General features: G+C 41.4%; 1 protein-coding gene across 2 annotated transcripts; it reads right to left on the bottom strand.

Moving 5' to 3' along the window:
* Positions 1 to 8: 8 nt before the first annotated feature.
* CENPI (centromere protein I) lies at positions 9 to 18,920 on the bottom strand. 2 transcript variants are annotated; one of them, XM_068956794.1, is made up of 21 exons: positions 18,757 to 18,920; positions 16,472 to 16,798; positions 16,027 to 16,164; positions 14,558 to 14,676; positions 13,778 to 13,885; positions 12,857 to 12,905; positions 12,496 to 12,542; positions 11,621 to 11,710; positions 10,287 to 10,415; positions 9,856 to 10,020; positions 9,449 to 9,569; positions 9,152 to 9,243; positions 8,658 to 8,775; positions 8,495 to 8,559; positions 7,906 to 8,003; positions 7,300 to 7,435; positions 5,243 to 5,367; positions 4,092 to 4,140; positions 3,700 to 3,933; positions 2,009 to 2,050; positions 9 to 1,179 (listed from the first exon to the last, which is right to left on the bottom strand). In XM_068956794.1, the coding sequence occupies exons 2-21, from the start codon at positions 16,668 to 16,670 to the stop codon at positions 1,048 to 1,050; spliced, it is 2,256 nt and encodes a 751-aa protein (XP_068812895.1). In that variant the 5' UTR covers positions 16,671 to 16,798; positions 18,757 to 18,920; the 3' UTR covers positions 9 to 1,047. The 2 variants fall into 2 exon arrangements, with proteins under 2 accessions (XP_068812895.1, XP_068812896.1); XM_068956795.1 differs by having other exon boundaries at positions 210 to 1,179; positions 16,472 to 16,966; positions 18,757 to 18,819.
* Positions 18,921 to 19,607: the final 687 nt, after the last annotated feature.

The raw sequence follows: 19,607 nt of genomic DNA, 5'->3' as shown, positions 1-19,607 counted from the left end.
TCCCTCTCAGGAACTGAAGTAATTCCTTTACTTGATCAAAGTACAAATTCACAATGCAAAATTCAGTATTCTCTGCCCCGTCTTCTGAGTGGTAACGACCTCATTTTACAGCAGTGAAATAAAGTTCATCCAAATTCTGGAGACCTGAGTTCAGCTTCTCCTGACTTCTACTAAGTGCTAAAAGGAAATCACAGGAGAAGATACATTTTGTAGTAGAATCCCTTGAAAGTGGCAAGTTGCAAACATTTTACAGAATATAAATTATATATATGTACACATATAATACACAACATGTACAGAGCTAAAAACACAAAAAGGAAAACTACATTTGAACTTATCAAAAGAAAATGGTGACCTGCTGGCAACACTGTTCAGGCGCTCAAAGCATCAATAAACCATCCACTGAGCAGCAACTTTTCCAGATCCATTACAACATCACCACAAGCAATATTAGCCAAAAGTATGTTTTGGAAGCTTCATACTGAAACAAGTATTTAAGAGGGTTAGTCTGGCCAGCCTGTTATAGATGCTCAGACTCAGCATATACATGGTACAACAGGGGATTCAGGAAGCTTGTAAGTCCTCTGATCCATTACCTAACACAGTATCCCTGAAAGACTGATTAAATTGTTCCTCATTACCTACTGTTGAGAGAAGTAAAGCAGGCCAGGTAGCAGACATTACTTCTAAATGAAGCAGCACTGCTCGTTGCAGTTTGGAGATGGAAAATGTTTGTTCCTCAATCAAAGCAGCTATTCCATTATAAGAAAAACAACAATGAAAATGCGGACATTACACAGCATACGAGCTCAGCAGCTTCAGACCAAAGAAGTTCAGCAGGGACAGAGGGGTTCAGTGTTAGTGAACCAAGGCAGCCGAATCATTCCTTCTACATCTTCACTTTCCTAAAATAGACGTCAGTATCAAAATGCAAACAAGTGTAATTGCTCTATTTCTTTCCTCCAAGGAGGAAAGAATTAATGACACAATCCATTATATTCTGCTTTCCTGTTTCAGATGCTCAAAAGGCTCCAGTGAGTCCCAGGGTCACACCTGCACATTCCCTGCTTTGCTTTGAGAGGCCTGAGAAACACGATTGATGCTGCTTTCGATAAAGAGTTTCAGGCCTTTTAAACCTTGTGCATAGAGATATTCCAGATACCAGTTCCACTTCCTTCCCTATAAAAACAGAAAGAGTAGTTAGATGTGCAGTATATAGCTTTGTCCCTTTCTTGAGCCCATCTGAAAACGTCTGCAAATATCACTTGCCACAGTTCAGCCACATCCATCCTACTCCATAAATATCCACAGCTATACAGAGGTTACATCCTTTCCCCCGATGCCTAAGCTTCTCACTTGTATATTACATGTTCTTAGCTTGAACGTGGAAAAATCATAATCTTTTTTTAACATTGAAGATGCACATAAATCCCCATCCTAAGAGGGCAAAGACTATTGCATCACCAGTGAAGAAGTCAAGGACTGAACGAACATGGATATTGAAGTCCTCCTTCCATCACCAACAGTGATTCCTCCAGATCAGGTTTGAGGTACACTGCGATGCAGGAAGGGAAACTGCCACTGTACTTATTCAGTGGAGGACCCCTGCTATAACAAAGCAACATTAAGCAACACTTAAATATTATTTAAGTTCATTATTAATAATTGAAATTCTGCTTTAGTTGCAGCAAAAATAGCTTTTTCCAGAGTCTGCACAGAAGAAAGATAAACAGCCTTCTTGTTCTGTCCAGGAATCAGTTCAGGACATATAAAAATCTCAGCTCACTAACCACAGATCACTAGACACATAACTTAAATTTTCAGATGCTGATGTACTTGAGTTTGGCCATGTTGGGAGCTGAAATCCATGTCTAGAGACAGAATTTCTGTCTTTCAAAATTTCTACAGAGCACTTCTGAAGTCAGTGAATATTATCACCTCACCCTCTTCTGACTAAGTGGTTGCTGAAAATAGCCTGTTTTCACTTCACCAAAAAAAGAAACTTTACCTTAATTAAACTGAAGTTTAAGGTGTTATCATCTGGCCAGGCCTTAAGGAAAGGGAATAAAAACAGTATTAAGTCAGATAAAAAGTACATCGAAAATGCTTGGTCTCCTCCTATACCATGAATTCCAGGTGTACAAGGAAGTTTAGGGATTTTTAATCATGCCCAAGAACGGACTTCCAGCATTCTACTTAAATCAGTCCACAAGAGCAAGATGACATGGAGACCCTCTTGCCCCCTGTTGCAATTATCCAGTATTTCTGGATAACAACATAGCACATTTACAGATATCTTTAACCACTGTATCTCTACAGTGTTCGAGCCAATACTTCAAAACATTAGATAGACAATTCCCAATAGTGAGACAGCAAGAGGAGAAAACCAACTGACATTTAGTTTATTGCTTCTGTTCTCAGTGTGCTGCAGAGCAGTGCCCTCTGGTGCTCAGCACTGAAGCGTTTAAGAAAAAAACTGCACTGCAGCTTAATAGTTTTTCCTATCTTAAGATGCGTCTGTGACAGCTACTAAGCAAAACTTTTTTCTTGATCCCGCAGTAGGAAGAATGCAAGAATTCTCCACCAGCAGGTGTCTACATACACAGACTACAAGGAGGAATTAGAAAGCCTCAAAACAGAAAGGGAACTAGACAAAAAGATATGCAAGGCTAATCCTGCTATAATAGCAGAAAGAGCAAGGAAAATAAAAGAATTTAATTCTGGCATTCTTAAGAAATATTTAACAAAAATAAAACAGCTTCTTCTTGCTAAGACAAAGCTTGCGTTTAGGTCAGCAGCCCTAACAGACAAATTACCTAGATTCACAACACTGAGCGTATGTACCAACTCAAATTTGTAACATGTTCCTAACCAGGATTCTCTGCTTCAACTTTTTGACCACAGGTTTCCTTCATTTGGTCCCAGTGAGCCCAGGAGCCCACACCTACACGTGCCTTAAGTCTGCCAGCGCTCCTTGCAACAAAAAGACAGTTTGTACACCCCTCGGACATCCCATAAAACATGATTTCCGAGGGCAGTGCGCACCTCTCAGCCCAGTAACAGCTGTGGCAAGCTGCTCCCTTCACTATTGAGTAGCTGCACTGAACACACGGTGGCACTTGGAATTCCAGCAGATTAGTAGCACAACTCAAAAATATCAGGCAATACAAAGCAGCACCACATTATCCTGCTTTTCCCTTATATACTTGAAATAGGAACTTATACCTCTTTTTTAATGAGCCATTCTCAAAAGCTACTGCAAGAGCCAGGAAGCAGAGCTAAAAGTTCTACTGTGGGCATTTGCACACGCCATAACTCTAGTTCTTGATTTTCAGGAATTTAAAAGTTTACATCACGCTCCATATTTCGTAGGGCAGGCTGCGCTCTTGGGAAGTTTGTACAGGATTAGTCTACTTTTTCATTATTGATCTATTTTAGTTCTATCCTGAAAAAGACCATAAGCACAAATTCACATCCTTCAACTGTTACACTCATACTTTCATACCATACAAACAAAAACTATTCAAACTGTGCCACTGATCTGACATGCACACAGAATGCCATAACAGCTTTTGAAAGCTCTGTTGACTCTAAAAGTGCCAATTACTCTGCCAGTGTACCGAGACACTTCTCTAGAGAAACTGCCAAGACAGAACATCTGGTACTGTCAAAGGGCCGAGCATTGGCCTACACCATTACCTGCTGCAGGAAGAGGAGAGCATAGCCCATCATGGCTGGGTGATAGACAATGTTAAAGCTGGTTCTGAATTCCTGTACTCTGGTTTTCTTCAGCACTTCATCATCCAGACGAACACCCTGAGGATGAATATCCTTCTGGAACGCACTGGATGTCCACAGGCACCCCACCATGGCTATTATATACTGGTTGTACTCTTGGTAGGTCTGACTACTGAACTTGAATTGTAGTATTTTCTGAGGAACAAGAAAACAAATCAGTAAGTTGCATCCTCAGAGCACTTGTGTATTCCTTCTAGTCCTTAAAAAGAAGGCTATTAGAACACCTCCTTTCCATTCATCCCAGCTCCTTACTGAGGTCCATTCTAGCATGTAGCCAGATTTGTCCACAATACCTTTTTAATCAGCTCATTTTCTTTTGCAGCTACCAAGTTGGTTCGATACCTGAGAGGAAAAAAAAAAAATTAGATGCCTCTAAATTTTACTACAGATTAGTGTTGAAAAAAGGCGAAGGAATGCTTATACAGAGAATTAAGAAATTGTTTTCCTCCAAAGAGACCATCAAATTCTCTGTTATGGGTTTTAAAAAGTACAGGCAGGAGAATGGTGCTTTATTACTTGGCATAGACCCAGCCTCTCCCGCGAGAATAAGAAGATACCTGATGAGAGTCATCTCTTGGATGAGCAATATGTGACTAGCTTGCATGGGACAAAGTCACCTTCATAAAGGCTCCCTGCAAGAAGTGACATACAGCCTTGCAAGCAGCAGAAACATGCAGTGTATCTTTAAGAAGGGAGACTTCCATTCACCAAGTAGAGAAATGGAAGCCACTGGAAGTAATGCAACTTGACAGTTGTTCTACATAATAAGCACTAGCTCTTCTTATTTCCCAGAGACCACCCTGTCATGTTAATTACCCTGCAGACTCCTCAGAGAAAAAGGCACATGGAGAGTCCTACGCCAGCTGTCAGCAATTGGCTACTCTTCTTAGATGCAACCACTGGAACTAACAAGGCCAACAACAGCAGCCCTGTTCATGGATCCTGCAGAGAGCTGAACAGTGCCATCTTCAGTTCTTCAGGCAGCACAAGACAGCCCCAAATTCCCACAGGGCTTGGAGATGGCAGAAGCGCTTTGTACTTAGCACATTACAGAATTCAGAAGAAAAACCTAAGTCCAGTGATCAGAGCACAGGAGTGAGAAGTTTTCTGGTTAGCTACTAACGATTCCAGCTCTTTGCCGCTGGCTGACTTAAGTTTTCTTAAAACAATATGGGAATTCCTTCCTTCACATGCCAAAGATACAGCAATAATACAAGGAAAGACGCCAGAATCCTCCTATTTGAGATAACAGATTGAAAAAAGAGTAGGAACTACTGCTGTAAAAGACTGTATCATGAGAGCTGGGCACAGCTGGAACGTTTCACCTTTGCCTTGCCTTGAACAGTGAGAAAAAGCAGATTTAAGATTCTGATTTTACACCAAAGTAATGTTATTTCCAAAAGATCAAAAGAGGAGTCCCTACAGCCCACACCATTTGTATTACCTGTACATAATGTAGCAGAGCTGATTCAAGCTGACAGAATCCATGCTGAGCAGTGCTGGGTAGAAAACTCCAGCAGGAGGCATTATCAGCAAAGGCAGATTGTACCTCAGATAAATGTCACACACCTGCAGGAATGAAGTAAATCTAGGCAGATTGTTACTGCCATTAACAAACCCCCAAATATCTACCAAACAAAAGAGAGCGCAACATCACTTTTCTGCCAGTGCCATCAACTTCACCTTGGAGGGATGGCCAGGGTGAAGCAATTCCATTTGTTTCCTTCTCAAGAGGAGACAAATTCAGCAGTACACGTCTCAGTGTCTGCTTTAACCATTTAAGTGCACCTTACGTTTGGTTACTTGCTGCGTCAAATCAAACCAGATCCCTGTAAAAAAGCAGCAGCCACTTTTTTTCCCCGGTATTTTATATCAATTTTATACATGAAGCTTGGATTTTACTTGACCAGGCCTGTCTCCTAGTCTAGTTTGTCGATACCAGCAAGTCAAACAATAGACCATACAACTCTTCCACATGGAAAATTAAATTCTTCTACTTGACCTTGCTGAAATTGCATGACCACACAATAAAGCTTTGCTCTAAGAAAAGATGATATGGCCATAGAACACAAGCTTTTGATTAGACTCATGTTTAGAATTTAAGGTCGAGTTACAAGTAATGAGGCATTTTATAATTTGTGCTGATACAAGGTCTTCAGCTACAACAGCAGCCTTAAAGTACGGATAAAGAATTGAAGCAATATTGCTGAGACTTAATACATTGCTATCCACCAGTTTAGCCACAGTAACTGTCCAGACTATTCCACTTCTTTTCAGAAAGGTATTTTAAACTAACGCATTTTACTTAGAAACATAGTGGGCTAAGAATATGAATACCTAGTTACTGCAGCTCGGATCATAGACAATTAAGCTGTGCAGCCCACCATCTAAAAGTTGGATAGTTTTTACAGTACGTTGAGTCGGGCATCACAATTGTTTTAGGACCCCCCTGCCCACCCCAACTCATAACAGACTTTTCACCAAAGACAGATAGTTTGTGAGCCCTACACCTTTCCTCTTGCCCTCAGTACACTTACACCAGCTAAGGTACAGGCAGATATTTTTATGTAACTGAGCTACTGATACTTTCAGAAAACTAGATTCTTTACTTAATGTCTCAGCTGCGTGATTTTAGAATTCTTTAGAAAATTAAAAATTCTGAATATGTAGGCAAAGAGTCAAGAACAAATTCCAACCTTAATGGCAAAGTAATATATCTTAGTGGCTAAGTTCACTTCCTTTAAAAACATTAAAACCAAGCCATGTGAACTTAGTTGTCTGCTAGAGCACCAATAATCATACACTGAAGCCTGTATGATTCTCGGTATATTCCCACAAAATGAGCACTTATTTTAAACATACTATCTTCTGCAAATGTCGTGACCACTTGTTATGTGCAATTTTCTTATGGATGTTTTAGCTACAAGCAGATGTCAGCACGTGATAAACTTTCATTGTTTTGTTAACTCTTTGCATTTTTATCCAAACTGTAAGCAAGAACAGCATGGCTGGAGTTCACATGGCATAAGCACACACCCATAGAGGAAGCGGGGAAGCTACAGAGTAGGCTTAAGTTTATATGAAGCTGCTTAGTTTGCCTACAGAATGAACTGGGAGAAAACATTTAATTTTTAAAGGGAACATTTAAGGAGCAAATCAAGATATGTGGCTTGAAATTGAAATGAACATTGTTCTTTTCTATAAATTAGTATTAAAAAACAGCTTCAGCTGTTCACATGACACCAAGTTTTTACTTCCTCTTCTGCAATGCGCCTCTGACTTGAGAGCAACCACGCGCTGGCAGCAATATTTAGTTTTGCCTATTGATGCTACAGCAGCAGCTATCACCTGCAGATCTAGCAGGTATTTGGAAGGTTCCGGCATTGAATCAGAACTGAAATTCTATAAACTGAGGAACGCCGTTTCGTCCTCCAGCTTAAACAATGGAAACAGCCCTCAGGGAAAGAGGATTTTGAATGCCAAAATAAATGGGATACATACAGTCTCATAGAAATCCAGAATGAAGTACAGCAAGAAAGTAGCATTGCTTTCCAAACGCAGTGCAACAGTAGAGATCCATCCAACAAAGTGGATCAGTTCAGCCACCGTATTCACTAGTCCAGAAAGAGTGGTATTCCTGTGGCAGTAGCATGATACACAACATTAGCATATATACCTCTTCACAAGCAGTACAAAACAGAAGTGGTAAAGAGGAAACTGAAGGTCATCCTTCTGCCCCACTGCCCCCCACCTTCCACCACCACCCACTCAGCAATATTTTTTTCTCACATATATCCAGTGACATATTGTTATCCACATTATTTTAAATGTGGCCCAGCTGTCAGCGTTACAGGGATACTGACTCTGGACATTTCAGTTTTCAGTGTCGATTGAATACTTTTAAAGGAAGAGCAAAGAACAGGACTGACTGCTACAATAAAGCAGAAACCTTACAGCATCACTGACCTTCTAGCCAGTCTTAAAGACTAGATAGATTACAGAGCTAGAACATGCACCCATGCATGCACACATAAACATACACGTATAAAAATACATTTGTGAACAACGCACAAAACAGGGTATTGCATTTATTTCGGAGAAACTTACAAAGAATAGCCTTGAGAGGCAGACTCTGAATCTAGCTGAATCACATGCCAATTTAACCAGTTTTGCAGCAGCTCTTTCAGGCTCTCAAGAACACTGCACTGCAAAAGGCAAAAAGAAAACAGGTTTATGACAACTCCCATAAGTGAATAACACTAAACAGAAACATGCCCTCAGAACTGAAGTGTACAAGGAAAGTTATAAATAGTTTTTCAGGGCCACAGAGAAAAGTGAGCTAACTGCAACGCCCTCTTGAACTGAATGTATCTGTTACTTAAATTGTCCTGGAAAACCCGAGTTTGAAATACTAAGTTAAAATTACAATAAAACAAAGCAACTATTGTCTTGCATGCTATCAGAGAGTTTTTTTTATTTCCAATGGCCTAGTTTAATTCCCGTCAAAAAAGAAAATATCTTAAAGCTGCTCATACTCCCAAAGAAGCTACATCCCAAGTATATATTTAACCCTTACTTAGGCACAGACTTTCCCAAAAGTCGTCCACTATACAATCCCTTGGACTGTTACACCTTATACAAGTGTAGATAGCAATACCACCTAAAAGTAAACACCTAGTGTACTCAGTTAAATTACCTTAAAATAAAGGGATGATGTGAAAAAGAGCTGTGCCAGGGGATCATAGAGGTGTGACTTTATTTCTGAAATAAATGAGAGATACGCATGAAAGCTGTGAACAGATTCTAACTCCCAAGATCAGATACTGTCCAGCCTCATCCAAAGGATCTGTATCACGTACCAGAGAAGCTGCTGAGGGGGATCCAAGTCACGAGTCTGAGGATTTGTGATCGGCAGCAGAAGCCATCCCAGAGAGGAAGGCTCTTATACAGGAACTCTTCACAGGAAGAAAATCCCTCCTACAAAGAGGAACATTCAAGAATTCATCTCATATGCCTGAACCTTACCATATTCACTGACACAATTCACCACCAAAGGAAGAGGCTTACATAGCCTTCCCGCCAAACAATTCATCCAGACGTTAACTAATGAACTCTAGTTTCTCAAATCAACATCCCTGCAGTAACCAGGCCTATCTCAAGAATACTGACTCGCTATAGGAATACACATTTTTATTACTTTCGTAATAAAAGTTTGTGAGCCCTACAAACTTTTGGTGTTGGTGCCTTGAGACTCTGTCACCTCTCAGAGATGCTACAGGAAACAGGTAAGTCTCAAATGCACTTTAAGGGAAAACTTCATGAAACCCTTGGCTTCCACAAAATAGGCACCTACCTGCAAGAAACACTCTGTCTTGTAGATGGTTTCCAGGAAGTCCTTGAATTCTGCTTCATATTGGTTACTATCGACCACACACCAAGTGCATTCTAAAGAGGAAAGAATACTGTGCTTGAGCATGCGCACAGCAACAACAAGTACAATCAGAAGCAAAATCCCAATCACCCTTCAGGATTTATTTTACTGCTATATAAATATCCCTGTAAACCTGCATAGTTAAGTACCATTATCGAAACATAAAAAGTGTCAGACATCCTTTACCTCCCCAAATGCAAGGTAATGCTAAGTTTCTACCTTCCTGAAGAGCCTGGCCCATCCAATAGTAGAGCCTTAGGTAAATAGATTCATCTTTGATGCAGTTCATGTAGTGAAGCAACAAGGGGTTTGTTAGCACTGAACCCATCTGAGAAGGAAACTGCAAGAGAAATCAAGACAACTAGTTATTCACTGTTTACTTCTGCAAATTGCTAGTGAAGCTCACGCTATCATAGCTGTCCAATCCCTTTGCCAGTGGACACACAGGGTCTCTAATCAGCGACAAGACCTTTTCCAGCACTCATTCATCACTCTCAAGCAGGACTAGCTGCTCTGTCAGAACCAGGTATCACATGCACTACTCATGTATAAAGAGGGCATAGAGAGATATCCATTGATCGCTCTACAGCGTTCAGTAAGCTTGCTGAGACTTTCCGGGCACTCACCTCTAGATGGTGGATATTTTGTAGGAGCTGGGAAAAGGTCTGCAGCTGCTCCACTGGAAAAGATTCACTGGTACTGTATAAATCGACACGGTTCTTTTCCTTGCCCCCTGCTAAATTATTTGTGTTAGTACTGCTTGCAGGTATAATCAACTGCGCATTCCATTTCTGTAAAGAAAAAACATGAACGAATAGCAGTGACTCAGTTTCCAATGTAATCAAGTACATATCGTGTACACTTGAGACCAGTCTTCCCATAAACCCCCTTACTGTTTTGCCAAAAAGGCATCTAAGCTATTACTGTAACAGGAATGCAACATTTCCATGTAGCCATCCCACCTTTCCCATTGCTGAAATAAAGCCTGACTTGCATCACTGGACAGAATTCAGCATGAAAAGACCTGCTTGGCTCCTCCTAGATTCCCATAACCTACTCTCTTCCGGGACTGATGTTGAGCTGTGCCTAGAAACAGTGGCTGAGAGACTGGAGGATTTTCCTGGTTTCTTCGCCTTATAGCGTTGATTGCTGCTTTCCATGGGCCCTCTGAATTCTTGAAATAAGTCTGAAAACATAAATCAGACGTCTATGTAAGAGGCTGAACTAAGAAAAAGTGACAGAAAGATCAGTTTCTATTCTGATACATGTCACTGCAGAGATGTACATACACTCAATTGTCTGTGCTTGACAAACCAAGAGGCTAGGTTTTGTCAGCACAAAACTATATTCATTCCTCAGTTTTATTGCCTTTTAACTAGTGATCAGAAGAAATATAAAAGTGTAGCTGTTGAAATGATGTCCCCCTTTTCAGAAGTCAGAGGTCTCCAACACTTCTGATTTATAATCCTCTAGGATTATTTGTCCATTCATAGAACAAATTTCAAGCATGCATTAAAATAAAACCTGACCAAGACTGGTTTGGGCTTAGGTATGGAAACTTTTAATAAAGTGTGTTAACTGAAATAGTTGAAGATCAATTTAGTTTTCAGTTGTTAGATCTATCTGCTTCACTTCTGTGCATGGTAAAAAAAAAAAAAAAAAAAATTGTCCAACAGCAGCATGATGCAAACTATACAGGTATAACACAAACGGACTGAAATACATTTTATTTTATGGAAGCACAACAACTTGCCTACATATAGATTCAATAAAAAATGCTTTTTAAAATATATACTTAAATCTGTCCCATTGAATTGTTTCAGAAACTAAGAACCTTTGTTGCAGAATTTAGGTCTTATCTACTGCTATTTTCTTTGTCATATGTTCTGTTTCCACTACACATACTCTTGCTTGGACCGAATGACTTAAGCACACACACATATAGAAGCCTCTATAAAAATTAAGTCATAATTAATCCACAGACTCTGACAAATCCATTGATCACATTTTTCCTACTATTTTCTTTCCTATGAAGAACTGATTTCTATTATTTGTACTGGAGAAAGTCAGCAGCTTAGACAATGCCTTGCACAAATAAGACCGTTCTTTTCCTACAGAACTTAACACTGTATGAGACAAGCTCAAAACACCAAGCATACCAAAAGGAGGATAAAAGTAATCCTAGTAAGGATAAAGATATATGCCATTCTATTCCAAATCACCTCATTGTATTGCAGAGAAAACAAAATGCAAGGCAAAGAATCCTCACCTAAAACTGATTTTACTCAGTGAAAAGAGGAAACAGAGTTAATCTTCACCACTGAATCATGCTATAGCTTAAATAGAAAGCTCGGCACAAATAACGTCATTGTTCCAAATCTCATTCCTTACCTTCATCTTCCCAGGAAGGGTTATGGATACCAGTTCAGGACAGAACAGCTTGTAAAGCGATAGCAGGGCCTGCAGATGAGGCTGCATTCCCTGTCAAATAACAGAACAAGAGTAAAAGTGTGTGGTATGTTTTTAATACCGAAACTCAATATTGTATTCAAGAAGCAAAACGTCCCTAGGATTACTAAAAGTTTTCTAAAGCTACTTGTCACTAAGTGACCAGAGATGAACAACTGAAAATGAAATGAAGAAAAGAACCAGAAACTTTGTTCATAAAATACCATAGAAAAGAGATTGGAAAAGGAACTTTGTCATCATAACTTTAACACGAAAGGAACTAAACGATCAAAACTATGAGAAATACAGTTCTATCTGTGCTGCCTAAAAGCTCCAAAAAGGCATCACTCAAAGCTAGCTACCTAATACTACCTATACTTCTCTATCAACATAGCGTTATTTAGTAACACAGTGATTTCAGTTTTTTCTTACAGAAAAGGGAGCAAGATCCTATATGATCTTGTATTTCTCAGCCACAGGTTTGATACTGCTTGAAAAAGGAAGGGGAATAGAAAATTAAAGAAGGAAATAAATAAGTGAAAAGGAACTGCTCTTAAATTTACCTGTTCTACCATACCTAGCCATAAAACGTATAGCTTAGTACATGTCATTGCATGTGCTCATAAGGAACAGATGAGATTTAGGGATGCACATGCAGACAGACAAACTTCTGATGCTACAAAGATTAGAACCTACACTTCCAAGTCTAACCCCATCCTGAGATACCGAACACTCTTCTCCATCCTATAAGGACATTAGTCTTAAAAACTGCAAGCTTAACCACAGTTCAAATGGTACAAGATTTGAAATAAACTCACCATTTTTGCTTGGAGGTCTAGGAGTCTCCTAATACGAAAAGGCTTGACTGGAAAAGAAATTAAGAGCGTTATGGTTAAAAACACTACGCCAGACATTCAGGTAAAAATGAGATATCACTTTAATTACAGGAAGCCAGGGCAAAGCAAGCAGAATCAGCCAGTCTTATTTCTGGACAAATAGATGGGTTTCTGATTCAGAAACTGTTACCCAAATCAGACTGAACTACCAGTCATGCTTCCTTGCCTTAAAAGCAACAAATTGCCTGGCCGTTGTATTAGCTCCACTGGAAGAAAAGCCAGGGGAAGCAAACAAAACAGCAAATAAAATGGCCTTCCATCTCATACAGCTGGATACACTCACCACTTTCTCTCCTGGTCAGCAGATAGAGCAGGTGACAGACATAGGGGCACTGCAAAGAAAAGGCAGCAATAAACTATCCCGCTGAGGAAGACTGCTACCCTCATAGCTAAAGTGATACAGTATACTCGTACACTTAAAGTGACACTCTCCCCATAAAGGCTTCACAGTCTAATACCGTTGCATTCAGTTGGCTGCCTCAGGTTCTCGCTGCATCCCCACCGGGGCAGAGTACAGTTGGCAACTCTCAGCAGCATGTTTTCACAAGATCTCATGTCATCTGGATGCCAGATCATGCAGTACAAATCAGTATTAAAACAGATGGCGCACGTCAACTTTATTTAGAAGTATTATCTTCATTTTGAGTGGTTCCTACAGTAATACAGCTATACAATGAGGTTGGGGCTTGTTTTTTGGAACAAGGGCTGGATATTTCAGGAATTAGCAGTAAAAGGACTAAGGCACCCTTGAATCAAAACAATTTATTAGAGATTGTAATTTGTTTTTTTCTTTTTGCCCAAGGTACGCAAGTCAATTTCTTCCCAGGAGCAGACGACTTCACCTGCTGATGTCTGACATCAAAGACAATTCCAAAGACTGCAGCGTCACAGTGACCCTTGGGAATTCAGACAGAATATACTGTCACTCTGTTTTTGCTACAGAATATCAGTTCTTGGAAATATATTTAAACAACCTGACTATAGTATTCAGACTAAAATAATCCTATGCTACTTCCCTGCTTCTGAATCTAAATTACCCGGCAACCTCAGAAACCTGAAACGAAAGGGAAAAATAAATTCTAGCCTTATAAAAATGATCTCTAACCCACTGCTACCCCTGCCTAGTTCTAGCCTTAATATGCACACTATCAATTAGCATTTCGGCTTATTTAGTCAATTCCATACGTTCTTCAGCACTCCTTACCATCTTCTCATCTTGTAGGAAGGAAAAGAAGAAACCATAGAGGGCATGAAGTTGTTCCTTGTGATCAATGAAGTCAAACATTGTGATCAGCCATCTTACGAAAAGCAGCTGCAGAAGAAAGAGAGCCATTTACAGCAAGTGGGGGACAGGAGCAAGACAGACCAGCCATCAGCCCATTTAAGAGACATCATCATTAACGTTAACACACCACTCAAGGACAACAAGATAGCTAGATATACAGTCTGTAGTAATTCCGCTGTGGAAGAAAGACTGCCAAGAGCACCAACTACTATTCCAGAGCACCAACTACTATTCCAGAATAGGAAAAGCAGCTCAGTTCTCAATACATGCTAACCCTCAGGTATGATGCAGACTTCTGAGCAGTCTACATGAACATCAGAAAGACTCTTCCACTAATCTTAAGTCATGTTGCCATGGTCACGACATACAGAACTTCAGAAATACCTTGCTGAATTTGGTGGGGAATGCCTCACACAACAACAGAAGTATTTCATGGAAATGTTGATGTAGACATCATCCTTAAGGAATACAGAGCTATCAAACAAGCAGGAATTGTGCAAATTTCCGCTCGGAATTCTAAGTGTTGCTCACTTTCTACTGCTGTTCTAGTAACAGTGTCCCTGTCAGTCTTGCTAAATGACAGGAACTTCTAGAACAGCTTTTTACATTAAAACCTTAGTACTTCTGCTTCCTGAAAATAATCTGTCCACATAGTCCCACTGCAGAAGCAATTACTACTGCAAACATTTATGAAGTTACCTGGATGCTGCCTGAGCATTTGCTGACACAGAGCCAAGATACAGATGAAACCACAGAAGTTTCTGGTATTACTGAGGCTGGAATTAGGCTCTTCAGTAACCGAGTATTTACTGCATCAGCTGGGAAACAAAAAAATTAAAAACAGGACACTGCTCATATTCTTTGATGCACTTTTGCAGGTTAAGTCAAAGCCCTCGTTGGGCAAGATTATTCAGAGCTTTAATGCTTACAGTGACTATGCATAAGAATCTGCCAGGGACCTGACTCAGATCTCTCTCAAAAATCATGGGAAATTTTTCTTTCCAGATTGAGGAAAAAAAATGGACAATCTAGTTTTCTAGTATCGAAATAGTCTTGAGATTCTTAGCAAGTCACCCAAAAGTAACAGAAATTTGTGGTAATATTAATATTTCACTATAGTGCCCAAGTCAATAATTTGCTGGTACATGTAAGATAATTTTGCTTCTAATTCCACATAACAGATGAAGTACCAAAAGCATAGCTGAAAATGCTGTGAAAGGTAATGGAGAAATCAGATGATCTAAATTTACACTTTATAGAATTTACATCACTTTTCAGTCTCAAAGAGCTTCAGTCTAGTCTAATAACATATCAGAGGAATATAAACATAAAGCAACTAGGTGTCATTCAAGTCAAGGCCAAAATAAAGTCAGAAAGCATAACAGAGAAGAGTACAGTATGTTTTATAAAAGTTTTATGTGGATTTCTAACCCAGCGTTGTATGAATTAACACCCCCCCCCATTATTTTTAGATGTTAAAAGAGTCAGTTGATTGTCAGTTTAACATCAGCAATTTAGTGTTTTGGAGGTAAGCAAATAATTTTAAGTCAAGAAAATTAATAAACTAATTATATAATGGGGAAAGAATCCTGTGTGCTCCTCTTTGATTTCAGGGAAGGGAAAGTTTAATTTTTTTTCTTAATTGAACAGTATATTAATTTAGAAGTATAAGTGGTGGACACCATTTCTAAAAAAGCAGCATCAAGTCTGCGCTGACACTGCTGAACTGACTGTCAGTATGACTTACTATTTAATTTTAGCACTTTCATTTATGCAACCATGCCAGTTTGTTCAGTTATTTAGCTTCTGGGAAGAAGAAACCCTCATAAACAGTTACAACAAGGAAAAGATACAACGGCTGCTAAGAACAGACTTTGAGCCTTTAAGAGACCTGCAATTAAGAATAAAGGAAATAACGAGGTTTTTAAAAATTACTTATAACAAGCCATAACCTACTATTAATCTGGGTGTCACTCACCTATACCAAGAGCTAAGGTTATTTTTGGCATGAACTCAGAATTTACACTGCAGCATGCCAGAAAGACTAATTTTACATTAAAGTGCCCTACGGTACAGTCACCATGAGCACATTTTCTCAAAGCAGGTCTGATGAGAGGGAAGGGATACATGTTCCCAGAAGACAGGCTAGCAGCATATAAACATTTTACCAAGTTTGCCACTGAGTGTCACATTCAGCAATACATCAAATACTTCAGGGGGTAACCCTCTTTGCAGGGCGAGGCTTTCCACCGTAGCCAAATGTTTCTGCAGAGCTTCACTCTTTTTCAGTGAAATTCGATCTTGAACTACAAAAAAAAAAAAAAAAAAAAGGTCAAACACAAGGATAAAACAATTTCTGAATTGTAACTGAACTACCTGAAACTTCTCTGAATGGTCCCTATACAGATTTCTTTTTGTTGAGTCCTTTACATTGCAACAGAAAGGGGAAATCATTCTGAGACATTAAAGGATGTTTACAAATTGCAGAAACTGGGAGACAGAATATGACAGGTGAACATAGTTGAGGGTAGTTTTGTTTGTTTGTTTGTTTTTAAGAAATTAATGATGGTCTTGTCAGTCCTAGACATCTAAGCTTAAAACTTGCTCTCTTACCTTTCTCAAAGTAGCTCACAGCTTGCTCAAGGGAGTCTTGCTTGTTTTCATTCACCCGACTGCTAGGAGATTGATGATTCTGGAGACTTTTTTCAGGGTCAATTCTCCCTCCTTTTCGCCATGCAGAGAGATCAGTTTGATTACTATGGTGAACTTGCAGAGGCTGCTTTGAATTCTTAGAACTCAGCCTTCGCTGCATCTTTTCAGATTCCCAGCTGAGACTGGAGAATTTTACTCATTTGTCATAGGCGTTCCAATCCTTCATCGCAAAGAGGGAAGAAAACAGATGAACTTCCAGCAGCTGGAGAACATCAGAGAGCCAGTTGCCTGCAAAACAACAATTTTTTTCCTGACAAACATATCCCAGAGGGATCCTCCATAAGGTAATAGAGTAACTTCATGGGAAACCATTCAGAGCAGCCTGTCCCTCAAAAGATCAGACAACACGCTCAGAAGAAGCACAGACAACATGGTGCATCGAATCTCAATTCTTTCCTGCATTAAAGGAGAGGAAAAAAAATCACAAGTAAAGATTAACATAAACAGACTCCTTTCAACCTGAAAATTTTCTGATAAAATTCCATATAGTGTTTTAATCCCAAATTAACATAACCAGAAGGTTAACAAAACACAAGCAACATTTTTTTTCTTGATTTTGTGCATTAGCAGTTTATTCCCTTGTACTGTTTAAACCAATGTAAGCAGTCAAGAGGTTGTGATATCCTGAAAGGTAGTGCACAGATTTTAGAGGATCATAACAACACTTTTCTTCCTATTTTATGCAATTTTGAATAGAAGCACCTTTTCAGCCTTGATAAGCAAATAACTTTTGGTATACATACCACCTGAACAGTTTTACACAGAACTTTACATAACAGCTTTGATTTACATAAACGGGCCCATTTACAGTATTGCCAAGGAAACATTTTTTTTTTTAAAGAAAATCTTCTACTTTCAATACTTTTAGGAAGCACTTTATTGCCTCACTTTTTCAAGTTTTTTCTTCAGAATGACCTCCCTAAAGAGAAGTTAGCATTCTCTTGCAATGATTCAACCCAGCAACTAGGATTTCAAAGAGAAGATGATATTTTGGTAGACTTCCAATTGAATCACAAGAATTATCAATACGGCAAACTTGCCAAGCTCTAGCTGAAACGCAGTCACAAAAAACAGCGTTTCCTCTCCAGTATGCTACAGGTGCCAACCTTTGAAAATTTGGCTATAATGTGAAATTCTGCTACAAATTCATGGATATTGCAGAGTAAGCACGCACATCACTGCATCGCTGGAAACTCTCTTTTGCTTCTCAGCTTTCCTGCTACAAGAGAATTGAATGAATTTCTGTTTGTACTCCCTTTTCAGCTCTCACTAGCTCAGGATGTCAGAATCATCCCTGTTTTCCTATGGCTTCATTACTCACAGACCTCCCTGTCCAGCGCATTCGGACAAAAAAAAATCTCTGGCTAGCTATGTCGAGCTCTCCTCCAAAGCACTGTGCCAGCCAGTTGGATATACCTAAGGCGTTCAAGCTTACAAACAAACTCTTCTGACTTCAAGAGGAAGGCCCTGGCTCAGCACTGACTGGCAACACCCGCGACAGCAGAACTCGCAGGGAGATGCTCTGCGGGATGGTGACTACCTATAATAACTGAGAGGCTTTGAGGCAACGACAGCTCCCTCCGGGCAGCCGGTCTCCTGCGGCCAGGGTGACACAACGGGGACTGAAACACGTCGGTGCCAGGGCAGACAACCCCGAACGCTCCGCACTCCTGCACGGCTGGACCATACCGGACACCCCTCGGGAAGGGTGTGAAACTAAAAGAACTTCAGTCGTCACAGTTTACAGTACAACAGCGGCTTTCTGACAAATTCCTTAGCTTCCTCCACCCCTTCTCCTGCCCAAGTGCTACCAGGAAGGTCTGTGGGAAGGAGGAGGAGGCCGGAAGACCTTCAAGCAGAAGGGACAGGCTGAACCGCTGGGTCGCACGTACCCGGCCCTCGTTGCCCGAAGGGGTGTTCGGCGCCAGCAGCCCTCCTGCCCCCCCAACCCCCCCCACCCGGCGGCTCCGCTCGCGGGCGCCCAGAGCGGCCTGCGCCCGCCGCCTCTCCCCAGCCGCCTCCCGGCGGGGCCCGGGCCTGGCCCCCCCCGGCCCCGCAGCGCCGGCTGAGGCCGCGGCGGAGACGTTGCCCCCTTGGCGAGTGACCCCCGTCCCCCGCCGCGCCCCACAGGCCCCGCACTGGGCCGTTGCTATGGTTACAACCCCCCCCCCCCAAGCCACTGTTACCTGCTGCTCAGGTCTCCTCAACCGCTGCGCAGTTCAAACCTCCGCGCCACACCCCGCGCATGCGCACAGCCGCCGTTGGCCCGCCCGCCCCTACCAGGCGCATGCGCAATACGACAAACGCCAGCGGGAGTAAGGCATTGGCTCCCTTCACCCCCTCCTCCCGCGGGCGGCAGCGCTCGCTCTGCGCATGCGCCGTCCCGGGGCGGCGCGTGCGCACTGAGGCGGTCACCTAGGGCTCAGCGGGAGGGGTGGGGGGGGCGGTGTGTGGTGAGGGGGAGGGGCAGTGGGAGGCTGCCCGAGCCCTGCGTGTTTTGGGTGTAAAAAGTTGAAAATGGCTGAGCTCGGCCGTGCCGCCAGCTCCTGGCGAGCCGCGAAGCTAGGCCGCGGCAGGCCCCGGCCCCGCGGCACGGCGGGGGTTTGCGTAGAGCGGGGGGGATGAGAAGAGTGTGGGGAGAAAACAGAAGGAAAGAAAAAAAAAACGTTAGTATAATATGGCGTTGCGAAAGGACTGAATTAGTTCCTGGTGCCTTATCACCTCTAGCAAGCAAAGATGACTGGTAGCTTCCAAAAATAGCTTGCTAATGCTGAGGGGCAGTGATGGAGGTCAATCCAGCATAGTTAAATATAGAGTTGTTGTTACTGGGCTCCAAGCAGAGTCATGTCGTCTTCTGTAACGGTTAGGTGCTGCTGGGGATCAGTAATTGCGCAGTGCTGTGAAGGAGGAAGGTGGAAGGAGGTGGTGACTTTGCTCACAGTCTCAAGTTCTTCCAGGCTGCACCTAGCTAACGAGCTGGTGGCAGGAACGAGCTTTGCTCTGCTGAATAGTTCACGTTTATTTTAGTACTGCACCA

This window comes from Struthio camelus, chromosome 11 (assembly GCF_040807025.1).
Source record: "Struthio camelus isolate bStrCam1 chromosome 11, bStrCam1.hap1, whole genome shotgun sequence".
Lineage (NCBI taxonomy): Eukaryota > Metazoa > Chordata > Aves > Struthioniformes > Struthionidae > Struthio > Struthio camelus.
Note: the sequence above shows the minus strand (reverse complement) of the source record. Positions and strands in the feature narration are given on the sequence as shown.

Bases quoted from the DNA above. Each gene is read 5' to 3' on its own strand.
- CENPI (XM_068956794.1), bottom strand. From the start codon at position 16,670: ATGCAGCGAAGGCTGAGTTCTAAGAATTCAAAGCAGCCTCTGCAAGTT. The intron at 12,906-13,777 runs GTAAGGAGTGCT...TTTTCTTTGCAG, and splicing joins TCCTACAAGATGAGAAGATG to TGCCCCTATGTCTGTCACCT. The intron at 8,776-9,151 runs GTAGGTGCCTAT...TCCTCTTTGTAG, and splicing joins AGACAGAGTGTTTCTTGCAG to GAGGGATTTTCTTCCTGTGA.